Below are 19,178 nucleotides of genomic sequence, written 5' to 3' on the forward strand. Positions count from 1 at the left end.
TATATAGTACGTTATTGTTTCTTATTGCCTTCATATGTGCCCTAATTTTTATTTTCTATTTTTTGAATTTCAAAATGTATTTTAAAATGTATTCTTAAATTTTTATTAATTGTGTATTTATTTTTTTATTTTTATTTTTTATTTTCCCCTGAATTTCCCCTCGGGATTAATACAGTTATCTATCTATCTATCTATCTATCTATCTATCTATCTATCTATCTATCTATCTATCTATCTATCTATTTCAGATTTGCACTTTTTATTATCATTGTTTTATGGTTGCTGCTTTTCTTTTTTCTTTACTGCGCATTTGACAATAAACACTTAGAATATTTCATCTTTGGAGAATCAATTCAAACTCAGAATATTAATGAGGTAATAATATTTTATTGTATTATCATAAATTATCACTGTACTTCTATGTAACTTTATTTTCACTTACTTTTTAGTGTATGTCCTTCTGTTCAATTCACCTGAACTTCCTGAAATTGTTCTTTCCTAAATAAAGGTTTATAAAGAATACATATGTATATATATTATTGTAGCTACATACATACACAGCACATTTCACTACATTTCTGAGTGGGAGAAAATAACTTTACTCCACTACTTTTGTCTGACAGCTAATTTTTCAGATCAAAATTTAGATTTAAAAGAAAAAAATCAGAATTATCAAATACTTTTTAGTTAAAGGGGCACTGTGTAGTTATAAAGAAGAAGAAATTCAACATCAGAAATGTAATATTTACAATAGTAATCAGGTATTCTTACAAAAATATGTTGATGTTCAGTCATTTCTTATCAAACAAATACAGTAAGGCAATAAAGGTGACAGAAGACATTTTGTATTCAGATATTCCCTCTTGGACTAAGACAGCTGTAATTAGAAGGAATTGATCTGCATGACAATAAATGCACCACCAAGGTTATTAGAATGTTTTTCTGACCCAATCAGGAGAAATTATGTTCTCAAAGAATTTAAAGATGACGAAGTTTGATCTGTTTATATTCGCCTTGTTGAATAATAAAATAAACAGTTCACTATGACAAAGGATGAAAAGCAGAAGCAGAAGAAGAAGAAAAAAAAAGGAAGAGGACAGCGAAGAAGAATTTGTCTCGACGTCACTTCCTGCCGAGACTTCGCGGGGTCACGTGATGTTGTATTAGCTCGCTGACTCTGCTATGTTTGTCGTTTGTGCTAACCTTTTAGAAATGCTAAATTTCTCGCTTGTGTGGCTTTATTGTGGTGGAGGGACGCCCTGCAGCTGCTCGCAGACCCGTTTTCATCGAGGCTCGTCGAGGAGTTTGACGGCAAAAACGCCCGCTGTCGGCCTGCACGTCACGTGACCAGCATGCGGCTGAGCATTTGATAAAAAGATGGCGTGAGCGCGGCGGAGCGAAGAGGACAACAAACCCCAACTACTGATCGCTGCCGACTGCGAGCCGGAGCGCGCGTTCAGCTGTCAAGTAAGTTGACTACAGCGTGGGAGCCACTTTAATACCGACACCTCTGTCGTTAACGACGCAAACTTGCGCTGATACTTTACGGAAATGTTAAATTGTTTATTTGGTATTTGAGGCTGGGGCAGCCGTTAAACGCTAGCTCGCTCCGCGTTGCTAATGTTAGCTAGCGACAGCAATGACACAGTGCGTGAGAGCCCCGTTAACAACATCACAACAATGCGAGGGGCAGTTAGCTAAGACACCTGCCGTGCCCTGCAGCTGTGGATTAGGTCGGGAAGGACACACGGTGACACCCAGGTGAAGGTGGTGTTTTGTAAATTCGGTGTTAGTGCTGTGAGAGCGTGCTAACGTCATTTATTAGGAACTTGTAATCAAGATCAGGCAGCAGCAACGTAACAAGCTAGCTTACAAAACTCGTTGTGTTTCTAACAAAACGTGCACTTAAACTCAATGAGAGAATAAGTTAGAAAGAAAGAAGCAACCCTGAGGTGATGAACGCATGTTCATGTGTGTGAGGAACAAAAAGGGGATAACGTTAAAAGCTTCTGACATTCGTGAGAACAAGTAAGTCTCCGTGGTTACCGTTACTGACATTTAACAGATTCCTCTCTTAATCTTACAGCTCTAATCTTATAGCTGCTTAGTGTTTCTCATTAGCTATGTTAGCTTCCCTCTGTTAGTTCGTAGATGCGTAGCTTAACGTTGCCTGTCGTGTCGCTGACATGAATGTGAAAGTGTCTTTGAGTTCAGTGCGTTAGCTTTCGGTTAGTGAGTGAGTGAGCAAGCTAGCAGAGCTAAGCTGTGTCACCCTGGTCTAACCAGGCCAGTTCCTCCGGTGCGACAGTGTCCAGTCGAGTGTTAGCAACCGCGAATTAACGTTAGCTTTATTGACAATTGGCGTGTTTGTTCCGATTCTACATGGTTGGTGTTGTGTTTTTAATATAATTATTAACCAGCTGAGCTAACGAGGAGTCGAGGGGCGGGTGGAGGGGAAGCTACGTTGAGTCAGAGGGAGCAGGAAGTTGAACACCACAGTGGAGCAAACACGTGTTTTGTTTTGGGTCACTTTGGAGCCCGTCTCGAACCAGAGCGGTTGTGGAGACGCTGCTTCTGAAACATGGATAACTTGTATTCTTCTGTCGTTAGCATCATTTTTAACTGAATGAAGTTATCACACTGTTAACTTGCATTTTTTCGGTATTATTTCATTTTTTTCGGGCGTGCGGTGCAGCAGGAGATACAGCGAGGTGAACTTTGAATATTTGAGTTCGGATTAGATCGAAATAACTTCACCTGTGTGTTTGTTAAAGTTTGATATTTTTGTACCAGATATAAAAACGTATCGCCTGCTTGTTTTTCATCTGAAAACTGGTTTTGGCTTTCAGTGGCATTCCTTATGTGATTCCACACATGTGCTGTACATGTGGGTTGTAATTGTGATTTTTGGTTCATGCATTTCATTATAATCACATTATTGTGTTAGTTTTACTTTGTAAACTTGTACCATTGCATGTTTTCATTCATTGCTGTTAAAGTTAACAGTAGGATTAACGGGATGCACATTGAATTTTTTTTTAAGCCAATAACTAATAATTATCTCCTACTAATGACTGATTTAACATTTTGGGATTTTAAAAAGATCATAACGTGTAGTTAATGCACAGCTGTAGATAAGACGGACTAAGTTATAGTGAGCAAAGATGGATGATGAAATATTTCATAGCTCTGAGAAGATTTGCTGTGTTAAAACTCATATTTTCCCTCCTGCCTGAAACCTAAACAAGTCTTTTTGTTTGTTTGTTTGTTTGTTTGTGGACTGAAACCATTTTTTAAGACGCTAAATGCCGCTTGCTGTGTTAGATTTTATAAACCTCTAAATGTATCATCTATATATCTTTTATCCTCTAACATTTAAAGTATTAGAGTTTGATTATAGACGTGCTTGTTTGCTAGCGATGTCAGCAGAGATGAGTCTTTTTGGACACACTGGACAATAAAAGTAACTTGATTTGGGAATAAGTCGGCGATGTAACCTTGAACTCCCAAAGGTCACATTATGTTGTGAAAAGCTAAGAGTTCTTTGAAAATAGCAGACAACTGTGTAGTTCTCTTAATATGTCATTGTCACATTTGAAGTTGAGTCATATCTACATAAAGTTATTGTTTTTATGCTGCATTATCTCAAAGCTATATTAAACGTCTTCACACGTCTTTATTTAAAGTGCTGACAGACAGCTGTTGGTGGTATTTATTGTTGACACAACTGTTGCAAAGACAATAAGATTGTTTCTGTTTTCCCGACAGTCGTAAATAACAACAACACAGAACAAAATGTTATTTGATTCAATCATTAAGTTTACAGTAGAAATGGGTCGGCAGATAAACTTCCTTATCCCGGGTGTGCATTCAATAACTACCTCCACAGTGAAGCGTAGAAAATATTTCTGTTGTCAGTTATTGGTAAGATATAACTTTACTGACCCAGAAGGAAGTTCTTGAATCTCAGTGGATATTTATGAGAGCTTTAATCTAATAATATGCACAATAAATAAAGTTGGATTATCACATTTGAGAGACTGGAAACTGCAAATTATCTGTATATATGTACGATGTATTTTATTTTGACCAACTAATTGATTAATCTCCTACCATTTTTATTTAAGAACAAATATTGTCAGCAGTGTAAATCAAAGACATTAAAGGTCGGATGCGTGTGTTTGTCTTGCAGATGGATCCTGGACAGGATTTGCTTCTCGCTGCTCTGAGTGAGAGCGGCATTTGCCCCAATGATATTGGCCTGTTTGACGTTGATGCTCAGGATGTTGCACAGCCCTCTACAGCCCAACAAGTAAGATTAAATTCAGCTCTGGTTCTATAAGTGATTTATTGATATTTTCATAGCTATATGTAAATGTTCTGTTTTCTGTTCCCCTTCCAGTCTATCTCCATCAGTGCCCTGGATGTTGGCGTGGGCGCAGAGTCGGTGGACGTTGCTCGAATGGAGCCTGCAGCTTCAGTCCCTATAGTTACTATCAGGGTGAGACTACAGAACATTAAGTTAATTAATTATTGAACACACAATGTGATAATGCTCCTAATGCTTCGTCTTGTGGTATTAAAATCCACTTTTCTGTCTGCCTAATGTCTCCAACAGCACAAACCTCAGCCATCAACCACCACGTTTGTCTTAAATCAGCTGAATCAGTTGCCGTCACTTGGAACTGTCGTGACCAAACAATCAGCCGCGAACAATATCAAACACACCATAACTGTCACCAAGGTGGTCCATGTTGCTAACTCAGCCCTGCGAGGTTCCTCGACCCCCTCCTCCACAAGTATTCCTCCTTCAGTGTCCACAGTAGTGCCTTCAAACAGAGATCAGGTACGTTTATGAAAAACATCTTTTCCATCCTCAGAATCGTCGTGAAATCAGAGGACAGCACAAAAGTATTTCTGCTGGTTTTAGCTCATCATGCGTTGTATTATTCCTTTTTTAGCAGATTCAGTTGAAAGACCTCCTTCGGACCGGCAATGTGAAGAGCACCGGTCCAAAGGGCAACAGTCTGATGGAGCTCATGAAGCTGAAGCCTCCACCTGACATCACGACGCCAGTGGCAACGGCAACGGCAACAGGTCATTTATTGATATTGTTTGGTTTAATATAAATATGCAGTCAGATAGGTGTTTGTTTTATTCATTAGGGCTGAGCACTATTAATATCTTCCATTTCTAATGAATATTAAGCAAGCAAATGTGATAAATGTTTTTCATCGTTCCATTTTGGGACTCTTATAAGATATTTATTCAGGTTTTAGGAACTGTGGATTTCCTATACGGCCCGGAGAATCAAAATAATGAGCTAAAAGCTGTAAACTTTGGTGTTAATTCTTCGCGGGTTCTGCTCTCCAGATGTGTCCTTCAGGTTTTTCAGTTAGTTGATGATATCATAAATATTTCTGGTTTAAATGAGAGCAGAGAGCATTTACGACTTTCCATTTATGTTTAGTCAAAGCAAAGCAGGTCGTCCTTACTCCTCTTCAAGTGAAACTGAGTAGTAAGAAAATATAACTTTAAAATAAAGAGAAAACGATGACTTACTATGTTTAAATTAAAGTACAGTGTCGTGTGTTACAGCTCTGACTAATTTTAAATATTTCATGACGCCGCGGGCTCTCGCTGATCCACTTTCTTTATTACATTGAAACATAAAACTTAATGAGAATTTCTAAACTGTTCTTTGTCTGATCTGCATCTTTTTTTAATAAATGCACAAGCTAACAATTATATTATTGCTCAATTAAGGTGATGGTTATTATCACTGGCACACGATGTGTATGAAAATGATGATAAATGTACATAATTTTGTAAGTCACATCAGCAGTCCATAATCCAAAGATATTGAGGTGATTATCACATTACAAGAAGAAAAGCATCACTCATCAGATAATTCTCGCAGTTAAGACACTTTGGAAGTTAATATTTAGCATTTGTGCATAAAGAATATTAGAATTGATTCATTTTCTGTAACTGCGGCTCTAAAATTCACTGTCATTTACTTAATTATGAGATGAGGAAAAGGGAAAGGAAAGCTGAGATTCAGCAGTTGCCTCAAAAAAATTAAATTCAAACATGTCAGTGTGTCAGAAACCTGAACTGCTTCAGTAACATCTCTGGTCTCTGTGGTGTTTCAGGTGAAATGAACAACGGAGTCAAGAAAGAAGTTTTTGGAAAAGATGCTGCCAGGATCTGGATCAATGACAACATTAAAATGCACAACTTCACACATCCGATGGTAATTATTATATCATTGTGAAGGAAAGATGCTCAGTTCAGTTAAATGTCAGTATGATAAAGACCGTTTCAGGAGATGTTTAGGAGAATGTGGCGTCTCATTATGTTGATGCGTCTACAGAAACTCCCAGGGATGAAGGAGGAAGACGAGCCCGAGGAGGAAGAGGAAGATGAGCTGGGTCACGCAGAAACGTACGCAGAGTACATGCCAATGAAATGTAAGTGCGACTGCTGCTACAAACTATTATTTTTGTTGTTGTTGATCTTTGGATTTTCCTAATCGACTGGTTGTTTCTGGTTTATTGAAAAGCTAAAAATGTTGATCAGTGTTTCCTGAAGCCCAAGACGACGTCCTCGGATATCTTGTTTTATCCACAACCGGAAGATATTCAGTGAACCGACATAGAGGAGATAAGAAACCAGAAAATCTTCACATTGAAGAAGCCGGATTAACTGCGTAGTTGACAATTACTTGAATGCTCAGCTTTAGCTTAACAATGTTGGTTTTATAGTGCAGAATATTTTGAATCCTGATCTCATGAAGCCACAACAGAGATCTGGAAAATGTATGTATATGTAACAGGGAGGTGTAGACATGTATTTGTTTACCGACCGCTGTGAAAGCGATTGCAGAGCAGCGCTGCGCTGAGGCCTAATGAAAATGGACTGAGTGATAACAGTCGTGCAGCTTCAGTCTTGATCGATGGCTCCCAAATCAAACAAACTCGGTCTGCTGGTGTTAATTTCCTGAACGACTGACCGGTCAATTTGTCATCGCAGTAAAAGTTGGTCTGCGGCATCCCGACCCTGTGGTGGAGACCAGTTCCCTGTCCAGTGTCAATCCTCCAGATGTTTGGTACAGATTGTCCATCCCAGAAGAAACCATCGATCGTGGCTGCCTGTCGGCTCTGCAGCTGGAAGCCATCACATACGCTGCTCAGGTAAACATGTTAGTTTTCTCACAACAAGTAGAGTAACAGTACAGTTGAGAAATGCAAAGATAACTATGATAAAATGTGCCAGAAATTAGAAATACTCAAGAAAAGTACCATCCAAAAAGCACAGTACATTTCACAACAGAATCTGATCTCATGACTCTTAAACTTAATGAACTTAATGAACTTAAATACATTTTAGAGTGAGGCCGACACTGCAGGTAAACACTTAACATGTGTCTTTTGTTTCCTGCAGCAACATGAGACATTCCTCCCTGGCGGTGACCGAGCTGCCTATTTGATCGGCGATGGAGCTGGTGTGGGGAAAGGCCGGACGATTGCTGGGATCATCTACGAGAATTACCTGTTGGGCAGGAAGAGATCACTTTGGTACATACACTGAATCCTTTAAATGTTGTATTCAATGCAAGGAATTACAATTTATCACCTTCCAGATAAATACACAGAATCACCTCGACGGTATCACTTATATCTTCTCCTCTTCTTTCAGGTTCAGTGTCTCAAATGACTTAAAGTACGACGCTGAAAGGGATTTAAGAGATATCGGAGCCAAAAACATCCAGGTTCACTCGCTCAACAAGGTAAGATGTGTTCATGATACGAGGATGCAAACAAGAAGAGTTCACTGGCTTCTTTATGTCAATGTGTGACTCAATTCCACTTTTATATTTTCAGTTTAAATATGGAAAAATCTCTTCAAAACACAATGGGAGTGTGAAGAAAGGTGTGATATTCGCCACCTACTCTTCGTTGATAGGCGAGAGCCAATCAGGAGGGAAGTACAAGACCAGGTTTCAGCAGCTCCTCCACTGGTGCGGGGAGGACTTTGACGGAGTCGTATCCTTTCAGGGAAACATCAGTTCCCTCGATGCTGAACCACAAATTTCTCCTGATGAGCAGTTGGCACGTTGCACGCAGCCTCTGCCATCAGTGTATGAGTGTTTGTTCATGAATTTAACAGAATTTTGTGCATTATTTCTTTTTAAAAATCCCTTGAGCTTAACTGGGAGGTTCATGGTTGGTTTGTGACCCATTTACAATGATTTACAAATGTGTATTGTGTTTATTTTTCACACTTTGTTTCCACTCGTCTCAGAGAAGACGTGTTTTCACCTCGAGTGTCTTTACTGAATTGAAGTTATTTGAACAAGATCCTTGTAGACCTTCTGCTTTTTAAGAAGTGTGATTACTTTCCTCAACCAGATGTCTTTAGATTGTATATGACGAGTGTCACAAAGCCAAAAATGTGTGTCCGGTCGGATCATCCAAACCCACAAAAACTGGACTTGCCGTGTTGGAACTGCAGAACAAACTCCCCAAAGCTCGGGTCGTGTATGCAAGTGCTACAGGTCAGTAGAGAGAATCACATGAGATCTGCTTTTTGAAGGGATTGTCGATCTAAATTGTACTAAAATGTACCTTTTCCTTGTCAGGTGCCTCTGAACCGCGAAATATGGCCTATATGAATCGTTTGGGCATCTGGGGCGCCAAAACTCCCTTCAGAGAATTTGGCAACTTTATCCAAGCTGTTGAGCGCAGGTAAATGTCTCTCTGAGCAGGTGAAACACATTTTTCTCAAGAGGGGAATTGATGCCTGAAGGCTTGACGTGTGGCGAGCGGAACAAGTCCTAATGTTTGTTTTTTGCTCCTAACTTTCAGAGGTGTCGGCGCCATGGAGATAGTCGCTATGGACATGAAACTGAGGGGGATGTACATCGCGAGGCAGTTGAGTTTCACAGGTGTAACTTTCAAGATTGAGGAGGTTCCCCTGTCTCAGAAATACATCCACATGTACAACAAGTCAGTGAGGATGGTAAGCGAATAAAAACAAGTGTGTAGACATTTATTGGAAATGTACAAGTTCCGTTTATAAATGAATTATGTTCTCCTGGTTCTCTCAGTGGGTGAGTGCACGTGAGAAGTTCCAGCAGGCTGCGAACCTGATGGACGCAGAGCAGCGCATGAAGAAGTCCATGTGGGGCCAGTTCTGGTCGGCTCACCAGAGGTTCTTCAAATACCTCTGCATCGCCTCCAAAGTCCGCAGAGTGGTCCAGCTCGCCAGAGAGGAGGTCCAGAACGGAAAGGTGGGACTAATGTTGAAATATGACAAGATTTGAGGCTGCAGATTTTATTTAATTGAGATCTCAGTTTGTGGAAGACCTAGTTGCACTTATGTGTTGGGGTTTCTAAATGTTTTAAGTCAAACCATCCCCGAGACTATACATTGTTCGTCAGTGTCTTTGTTAAAAATACTGACGAGCTGTTTCCTCTGCAGTGTGTGGTGATCGGTCTTCAGTCCACCGGAGAAGCAAGAACACTGGAGGCTCTGGAGGAAGGAGGAGGAGAGCTCAACGACTTTGTGTCGACTGCAAAGTACGTACAGGCTGCAGATGATTTCTCTCACACCTTCGTTATCCTGTTTGTAATTGTGTGTCACTGTAACACATTGTGTTGTGCTGCAGGGGTGTGCTGCAGTCCCTGATTGAGAAGCACTTTCCAGCTCCTGACAGACAGAAGCTGTACAGCCTGTTGGGTATCGACCTCTCAGCCAAGAAGACGCCTTCTCCATGTGAAACGGCAGCGCAGCAAGAACAGAAGGGAAAGAAAAGAAAAGGTAATAAGACCCTTTCAGATAATAGTGAGATTATTTAAATCTCAGTCTGTCCTTTCGGTTCAAACATTATTCTTCACTCTCTGATCATGTTTCCAGGTTCAGAGGTCAAAAAGCAGCAGCAGAAGAAGAAGCCTCGCAAGCACGGCGGTCTGTCAGGTACCAGCTCCGACGAGAGCCAATCAGAGGAGTCGGACCGAGAGTCGGGTAAAGACAGCGACGACAGCTTCAAGTCCGTCAGCTCAGCGGACGAAGACGACGATTTCAACCCATTCAGAGACGAGTCTGATGACGATGGAGAAGACGGTGAGACTTCTGAGGAAGGTTGTCAAAGTGAAGTTAAGATGTTTTTATATCCAACTCGGTGCTAACAGCAACACTTTCTGTGTTCGTCTGCATCAGATCCATGGCTCATCAGAAAAGAACCAAAGAAAGGAAAAGAGAAGAAGAAGAAGAAAAAGAGAAGGGGGAGTATCGATCCAGACTCCATTCAAAGTGCCTTGTTAGCCTCTGGGCTGGGCTCCACCAGGCCTGCTTTCACTGCCCCTGTTATCCCCCCCAGCGCACCTGCGATAGGTGAGCATGTTGCCACACGGCTGAGCAGTATTACAACACTCTGATTGAGCCATCTGAGTGTTAATGAATGTCATGTCTTTACTTGTTCTAAAGTCAAAGCAGAGAGTCAGGATAGCTACGTAACGGGAGACGACGCAGTGGAGCATGCCCAGAAAATGAAGCGAGAACTGCTGGATCAGCTGGAGGAGGTCGCTGAAGAGCTGCCGCCCAACACGCTGGACGAGCTCATCGACGAACTGGGAGGACCTGAGAATGTAGCTGAGGTATGAAAACGTATTCTTGTTTAGCTGTCTCTTTTTTAAAGCGGGCTCAGTGTTTTTGTTTGCATCTTAACTCACCTCTGTTTCTGCACCTGGGCTTCAGATGACCGGCCGCAAAGGTCGCGTGGTCAGTAATGACGATGGCAGCATCACGTATGAATCTCGCTCTGAGCTCGACGTCCCGGTGGAAATCCTCAATCTCACAGAGAAGCAGAGGTTCATGGATGGAGAAAAGGTAAGAAAAAGTTATTGTGGAATTTGAATCAGTAGTCATGTAACGATACACCAAACTCACCATTTGGTTTGTATCACGATTTTTGACCCGCAGTTCGCTACAAACCTCGATATTTTTTTTTTCCTTATAAATTAAACATTTTATTCATGTAACATTTCAATAACTTACGTATATGATACTTGTCTGATAGTATCAGAGGTGCAGTATTGTGGAGGGCGTGTCTATCTGATGGTCTGTTAACTGCACAGATCCCTCACTCAACTTAATACAGAGAAATGTCCCACAGAACAACGTTACAGAACCAAACGAAGGTAATGTAGTAACTGTAACCGTCTTTGGCAACAAGTTAAAAATACCGCAGCTGTACGTGGAGAAGCGTCCTTCCTCCCGCCCGTCCTACAGACTCCTCGTCACATTTCTGCCCGATACACAGCGTCTGTCACCAGCAAAAAAAACCTCACCGAGTGTTTCTGATGAAAAAAATCTCCGACGGTCAGCCCTCCGGACCGAGACTTCAGTGAACATTACCCCGGAAGACAGTCTCCATCGGTTTTGATTGACAGGGGAGCGCCGGGGAAACCCCTTGAAAACACGCACACGTCATCATCATGACGTGTACCGTCACGTCTCTTTAGGAGCCGCAGTGCCGGCTTTCTGTTTGAATTACGCTGCAGTTCGTCTTTACAGCGGTGTTTCTCTCTGTGTGAACGAACAACAGCGGAGAATTGGCGAACGACCGCTGCGGTGTTAATGTGGTGTTACTTACAGCTCATAGTGCTGATCTGGACTGGAAGTTGTGTCGCGATTCCGCCTTCTCACAGCTCGAGACAGGTTTGTGGATCTGAGTGTCGCGATTTCAGCTTCGATATGTGTATCGTTACAGCCCCAGTCATTAGTCATTTCACACCCAAAGTTTAGTTGATTTGGGCCAAAGGATCAATATTTTTTTCCTGAAAGTGAGACCCAGTACACCTTTTTAGTTGTAACAAACCAGTTTGCTTCAATGAATCTGTGCTCAGGCTGATAATCTGTTACTGTGTGCAGCCAACAGCGATTTCATTTCCCACTCGCTGTTCTAACAATCTGCAGACAGGGCTCGGGGACTTTATGTCTTAAATGTCTTTCTTTTCCTTCTATCCAGAACATTGCCATCATTTCAGAAGCTGCCAGCTCAGGTATCTCGCTGCAGGCCGATCGTCGAGTGAAGAACCAGCGACGGAGAGTCCACATGACACTGGAGCTGCCGTGGAGCGCAGACAGAGCGATACAGCAGTTCGGTCAGTAGATATTTAACCCTCGTGGTCCTTCTTGAATTGGGTTCGGGTTAGAAAATACACCAAACCTTCTGCTCTTGTTTGTTTGCTCACAGGGAGAACTCACAGGTCGAACCAGGTCACGGCTCCAGAATACGTCTTCCTCATATCAGAGCTGGCAGGAGAGCAGAGATTTGCTTCCATCGTAGCCAAAAGACTCGAGAGCCTGGTGAGAACCAACTGAACGTAAAACATGTCTTTCTTCTAATTTTTACAAAAGGTAATTAACTGTTACGTTTCTGTTGTACAGGGAGCTCTCACTCACGGAGACAGGAGAGCAACAGAAACTCGAGATCTGAGCAGGTTTAATTTTGACAACAAAGTAAGAACATCAAACATTTGTCTGAGAAGTTCTAATAGTTTTATTGATTCGCAGTAACTCACTCATGTTCGTCTTTGCTTCAGTACGGCAGAAACGCTCTGGAAATTGTGATGAAGTCGATCGTAAAGCTCGACTCCCCGTTAGTGTCTCCGCCCGCTGACTTTAAAGGTGATTTCTTCAAAGGTATGACTTGTGTTAGATTACTGTATTGATCTCTGTATTTTGTTGTTGTTGTTATTTATCAATAGTCATCTCTGCCTCCGAGTAATAAAAGTATATCTCTTCTCTAGAAATTCAAAAAGGATTGATAGGTGTGGGGCTCATAAATGTGGAGGACAGATCTGGCACACTCTCACTGGACAAAGGTGATTTTTTTAGAATTGTGACACTGCAGTTGTTTCTTGCTGTCTAATGTGTGTTCACATGGATCTAATACGCGCTCTGTGTTGCTGCCACAGACTACAACAACATTGGGAAGTTCCTGAACCGTATTTTGGGCATGGAGGTCCACCAGCAGAACGCCTTGTTCCAGTACTTCGCTGACACGCTGGGAGCCGTCATCCAGGAGGCCAAGAAGAACGGCAGATACGACATGGGCATTCTCGGTAAGTCGGTCTTTATTCAGTGTTTTTTTCTTCAGTTTTCACAAATACAGAAGCTAAACGGGGACGGAGGTTCTTTGGTTTAATCTTAAAGGTGTCAACTATTAGTGAAGATCTTTGTCTCATGTCATGTATTAGATCTGGGCTCTGGTGATGAGAAGGTGAAGAAGGTGGACTGCAGGAAGTTCCTCACACCGGGCTACACCACATCTGGACATGTGGAGCTCTACACCGTATGTTCGTTTTTATTTAAACACCATTCTGACCTTCCTGCATAAGATATGGTTGCATCGCAGCAGCGTTACCTGACTTTATACCTGTGTGTGTCTCTTCACAGGTGAGTGTGGAGAGAGGGATGTCCTGGGAGGAGGCGACGCATGCATGGGCAGAACAGAACGGACCAGATGACGGCTTCTATGTACAGGTACGAGAAATACAGGTGATGGAATCTGCATCGTGAGCCGTGTTTAATGTAATAATGAACCAGGATTGTCCCGCTACTTACAAGAAGACCACGGATGATTACACCCAGTCGATACATGTGTAGGGCTGCAAATAATGATTATTTTCATTGCTGATTAATCATCATATTACTTTCTCAAAGAGTCGACTTGTTTTTTAGACCGTAAAATGTCTGAAAATGGTAAAAGATGTCGATCATGTTTCCTGGAGCCCAATAAGGTCGTCATCAGATGTCTTGTTTTGTTTGTTTCACCGTCAGAGAGGAGGGAAGAAACTGTTAGACCATTTTATTATTAAACTCTGTTCATAGAGAGCCACAGAAGACATTTAATACATCTGTTTCTCAGATTTAGAAGTGCTGTCTGTGATGAGAACAGATCTGTATATTTACAATCAGACGAGTGCCCTTTAAGTCCAACATGTATTTCATTTTCAGATGAGGAACAACAAGAAAACGGCCATCCTGGTCAAAGAGGTGAACGCCAAGAAGAGGCTGTTCCTGGTGTACCGGCCGAACACGGGCCGGCAGCTCAAACTGGAGACGTACGCCGACATCAAGAAGAAGTTTAAAAAGGTTACACAACTTTCTTTTATTGAGCGTGATATGAGAAGAACATTTAATGATTTACATGGTGAATCATAACTTTTATTTACCTTTTTTGCGGCTAGGTCTTATCAGACGACGCCAAGCAGCACTGGACTGACCAGTACAAGTCGTCAGCACTAATCTGCTCTCATGCGTATTGGTACGTGTACTTCAGATCTCAGGGAAACACCAACGCTGACAGGAGCTAATAACACATTTATTGTGTGTATCTCAAACCACGATAAATCCTCTTCCTCCAAAATCTATTAAAAACACATCAATGAGTCACAATGTAGTTCCTTTTTAATACAGTGAACACACACAATGTAGTTTATGTTGACATAATCCCACACACACACGTCCTCCTGCCACAAATACTCACTAGAGCATCAAATGATGATCAATCCGCCACTGAAAGTAGTCCCCAACAAATGCACTATTTCCTCCTGTTTGACTTTAAAAACTGTATTTAAAGATTTACTTCAGAATTTCCTGAAAGGTTTGGGATTTGTTGACGCTAACAAATACAGAATATCACCAGCTTTATCCTTTTTAGCCTCACTGTTGACATAAATCACTCATCTTAGAATATGTTTGATTCAATCTTGCCTTTCGTGTGGTTCCACAGGCGGGGGAACTGTAAGAAGGCGTCTGTGGGTCTGCAGTGTGAAGTCGGACTCCGCTGCAGGACGTACTACGTGCTGTGTGGCTCGGTGCTCAGCGTGTGGAACGAGGTGGAGCTGGTGCTCACTCCCGTCAGCGGAGCCAATGTGAAGGTGCAGATCGTCCGCCTCAGAACAGAAGATGGACAGAGGATAGTCGGTAAGTTGAAAGGCGGCTGCTCCTAAAGAAATAGTTTGACACTTTGGGAAATATGCTAATGGGATTTCTTCCCGAGAGTTGGGATGAAAAGATCGATCTTGCCTCTAAATCCTCATGATCCTGTTTTGGAGCGTAAGGCCACTTTCAGCTCTCTTCATCACTCCCTGTCCAACGCAACATGTTCAGAATGTCGGCAGGTCTTCAAAACTTAAAAGCATTTAATTGATTTCCCTCTAAAAAGGCCCTCAGAGGGCATTAAAAAGTGTTTCATTTGCTGGGCTGTCAGAGGATGTTATACATCTATAAACTTAAAGCGAGATCCAGATTTTTTTCTTTTTTGTTGAGTTAAAAATCAACTTTGCTCGCAAAAAGATCTTATAGAGACTCATTCCCAACTCATCAAATATTGACGCTCTGAGCAGCGCTGATTGGGTTTTACATCGGCAGTTTTACAGCTCCAAATTGAGCCGAGCTGCGTCCACGATGGACCTGTAACGGAGTAAAGCCGAGCCGTTAAACAGACCGCGGCCGTCCCGTAACGAGCACCGTCTCCTCCTCAAACAAGTGTGTGTGTTGCAGATCAATACTCAGCTCATGTCTGTGCAGGAAACCAGAGAGAAAGAGGTTTTTAAAAGTCAGTGTGTTCACCTCTCAGTACTTCTGTAGCTTTGAACTGAATCTCTCGTCCTGTTTGTTCAGACGTCTGCTGAGTTTTGCTGTTTCACTGGAGACATGAGCACTTTATTGGTTTAAGACACACCTTGAAGCAGGTAGCTCAGCTGTGGTGGAAATGCAAATCCCTGCCGTGGCGTGTCAAACAGAGTAGAGCCAGGTCGACGGATGTGTGACGGGAAAACGGCAAGAACAGAAGCAGCTGTAAAACAAGCGCACAGTGACTTGTTTCACTATCAGAATTTGATTCATTTGGTTCGATAACATTTGGAAAGACTCGAAGAGCAAGATTAAATAATTTTATTTTCATTAAGTTAGTGGAGAGCAAAACCAGAAGGTCGCCGCTTTGCCTGCAGAATTGAAAAATTACTTACTTTTGAATTCATTGAACAAAATTGAATGGTCTGAGTTTCCAGCTTCATATTCACCGTACAGACGTGACTGTGAGATTGATCTTCTCCTCTCTCGCTCACCACAAAGTCGATCAGCCATTTCCCAAAATATCAGACCCTTTCCTTTTTACTTTGTGCTGTAAATGTCAACATCCTCGGTCTCACAGGCTCGTCTCTTTCATCCACAGGACTGATCATTCCAGCGAACTGTGTGTCTGCATTAATTAACAAGCTGTCAACATCGGACCAGAGCCAGCAGCTCGCTGTGCAGGAGCAGCAGAAACGGCAGCAGCTCCACCCTCAGAGTTTCAGTCACGCACCCAACACATAGTGAGGCGGACCGCTCGGCTTCATGGGCGTCGATCCCATCTCCACCCCCTCGAGCTCACATCCCGGTCTGAAGGGATCTGACTCATAAGTCTCTCTCTGCACTGCAGGCTCCAGGACCGCTGTCCCCCTTGTTCTGCACCCTCACGCCCCCCTAATGTCTCTGAGGGTCGGAGGTGTCACACCGAGCTGTGACGATCCTCAGATGTAAAGCTGTGGTTGTACAGAGAAAAGATTTCAGGGTTTCCTTTTGTTTTTTTGTTTTTTTAAATCTCCAGAGACTCTTGTTCTCACCTAGAGAGATTTGACGGGTGACGTTTTGTCCTCTGACATTCAGAGTGAAAAGATTTGTTGATATATTGATCGAGTTGGAACCTTTTTAGAGGGCGCGTTGTTCTCGTGGCTGTCGAGTTCTCCACTCCTCACCCACGTTAAGATGTTTAGTCCGGACTACCTGGTGTGAAGCAAAGACTTTCTCTTGGTTCAGATCAAAGGTGGCGTGTCTCTGAAAGTCTGAGATCTAAATAATAAAAATCAGAATTGGAGAAAAGAAAAACGTCTGAGAACTAGCTTGATTCTTTAAAGGGTAAATCCACCAGTTTGACACATTACAGTGTGTTTACAGGTCTGTAGAAACACTATAAAGTCTTTTTTGGCTACAAAGGAAGCTGCCTACAGTGAAAACCCAGTGCCTACATTACCCAAGATGCATCTTAGCAGCTGAGTGACATCACTGGAGGAACTCGCAGCAGCTTCCTCTGGAGCCACAGCAGGCTTTATACGACTCTTCTCACATGAAAACACACACGAATGTGATAATTTGTTGGATTTACCCTTTAATAAGTGGACATTTAATGCTTAAATACAATCTGATATTAATATATGATGAAAACTGTCAGTTGGTTGCTCCTCTGACATGATTCAGCACTAATGTAGAGAAAGAATCAGTTCTCTAAAGTAGAAGAAGTGATGCAGAACTTGAGTTCCTGATCAGTTCTTGTTTCCTGTATTCGCTCGCAGCGACGACAAAGCCCAAAAATTTCTTCATTGTGAGAATCCACAAACATCGTAATCAGACAAGTTTGTCTTTCTCTCTTTCCTCCTTTTTTTTTTTTTTTTTTTGCACATGGCTCTCACATTAATCACACTTTCTTTTTGTTTGAGTAACATTAAAGGACAGATTCACAGTTTTTCTAACTGGTCTTGTAGGGCTGCACGATGTGGTAAAAAGAAAACTACGATCGCAATATGATTATTTTTGCCAAACAAAAATGTCCTCTGAGATCTGGTGAAGAAAAGTGTTTGTCCAGGGCGTCTCTGCAGCGCTACAGAACTTCAGTATGATGCTGTTTGTTAATTTGTTATCGGAAGAATGTGGCTTTTTTAGGAATTAATGGTCCGACCCTCATTTTCCTTCTGTTATAATTCCTCTGGTTCATACTGACCCTGAAGAGATGGAGGACAAAATCCACTGTTGTATTTATTTTAAAACGTATTTAAAAGTTAATCTGGACTCACTGTGACGCTCCAGTAATCTGAGATGAAGTGGATCTCTAAATTCATTTTAGTACAAGATTCCCTGTTAAGTTGAGTCGTAAAAGAAAACCCGACATGATTCGTCTCAGACTGCTGAACCTCGTATTGACTCGTGATTAACTCAGACACAGAATTACACAGAATGAGGACAGTGACACAGTGAACACATTCATCTCTAAATGGCTGTTTTGAACAGGAGGAACGACAGGAATTCTAACCGGTTTCAGTGTTTTTAAGACCGACTGAACGGATCGTTTAACAGCAGGGGAGTTTTGTCACATTTCCCTCAGTATCAGTACAAACAGCTGCTGCAGTCAGGCGCCTTAAACAAAAGCACTGATGGAAAAGATTTGGTTATTTTAGCGTCCACTCTCCGCTGGTTTCTATTTAAAGAAAAATGTTTCCCAAAGATAAATATTGAAACAGTAAGTTTGTGTAACCAGGCGTTTTCTTTTCAGACATTTCATCACAGATGAAGCAGTGGTCACACTTTAACTTTAAGTCTCCCTTTTTACAGTAAATGTTTTCAAGCACACTATAATGCATCAACAGTTACAACTGCTCACATGAAACTTGTTTTATATTGTTACAACTGTGTTTTTCTTTGTCATTCATTAAGAGCATCCAGCTAACAAAAACTTAAAGGAACAGCTGAGCCAAAACTGAATATCCAGTCATCCTCTCCTCCTCCTGATGATATAAAGTCCTCCTCTCCTCCTCCTGATGATATAAAGTCCTCCTCTCCTCCTCCTGATGATATAAAGTCCTCCTCTCCTCCTCCTGATGATATAAAGTCCTCCTCTCCTCCTCCTGAGGATATAAAGTCCTCCTCTCCTCCTCCCGATGATATAAAGTCCTCCTCTCCTCCTCCTGATGACATAAAGTCCTCATCTCCTCCTCCTGATGATATAAAGTCCTCCTCTCCTCCTCCTGATGATATAAAGTCCTCCTCTCCTCCTCCTGATGATATAAAGTCCTCCTCTCCTCCTCCTGATGATATAAAGTCCTCCTCTCCTCCTCCTGATGATATAAAGTCCTCCTCTCCTCCTGATGATATAAAGTCCTCCTCTCCTCCTCCTGATGATATAAAGTCCTCCTCTCCTCCTGATATAAAGTCCTCCTCTCCTCCTGATGATATAAAGCCCTCCTCTCCTCCTCCTGATGATATAAAGTCCTCCTCTCCTCCTCCTGATGATATAAAGTCCTCCTCTCCTCCTCCTGATGATATAAAGTCCTCCTCTCCTCCCGATG

The 19,178-nt window shown here is 42.0% G+C and overlaps 1 protein-coding gene across 6 annotated transcripts; it reads left to right on the forward strand.

Moving 5' to 3' along the window:
• The first annotated feature begins 1,107 nt into the window (after nt 1-1,107).
• Nucleotides 1,108-18,419, forward strand: sbno1 (strawberry notch homolog 1 (Drosophila)). Of its 6 annotated transcripts, none has more exons than XM_030435031.1 (33): nt 1,108-1,467; nt 4,193-4,312; nt 4,403-4,501; nt 4,619-4,846; nt 4,962-5,097; nt 6,156-6,256; nt 6,377-6,473; nt 7,036-7,196; nt 7,447-7,580; nt 7,702-7,792; nt 7,887-8,048; nt 8,425-8,560; nt 8,645-8,750; nt 8,871-9,024; nt 9,113-9,295; nt 9,487-9,584; nt 9,674-9,825; nt 9,922-10,128; nt 10,225-10,398; nt 10,492-10,661; nt 10,762-10,893; nt 12,035-12,170; nt 12,263-12,375; nt 12,457-12,528; nt 12,612-12,711; nt 12,819-12,893; nt 12,987-13,133; nt 13,269-13,363; nt 13,468-13,554; nt 14,029-14,166; nt 14,262-14,338; nt 14,807-15,000; nt 16,253-18,419. In XM_030435031.1, exons 2-33 carry the CDS (start codon nt 4,193-4,195, stop codon nt 16,393-16,395), a joined length of 4,218 nt encoding a protein of 1,405 aa, XP_030290891.1. In that variant the 5' UTR covers nt 1,108-1,467; the 3' UTR covers nt 16,396-18,419. The 6 variants fall into 6 exon arrangements, with proteins under 6 accessions (XP_030290891.1, XP_030290896.1, XP_030290895.1 ...); XM_030435036.1 differs by having other exon boundaries at nt 12,612-12,696; XM_030435035.1 differs by having other exon boundaries at nt 4,965-5,097.
• Nucleotides 18,420-19,178: the final 759 nt, after the last annotated feature.

The sequence above is a fragment of the Sparus aurata genome, chromosome 12 (genome assembly GCF_900880675.1).
Source record: "Sparus aurata chromosome 12, fSpaAur1.1, whole genome shotgun sequence".
NCBI classification, from domain to species: Eukaryota; Metazoa; Chordata; class Actinopteri; order Spariformes; family Sparidae; genus Sparus; species Sparus aurata.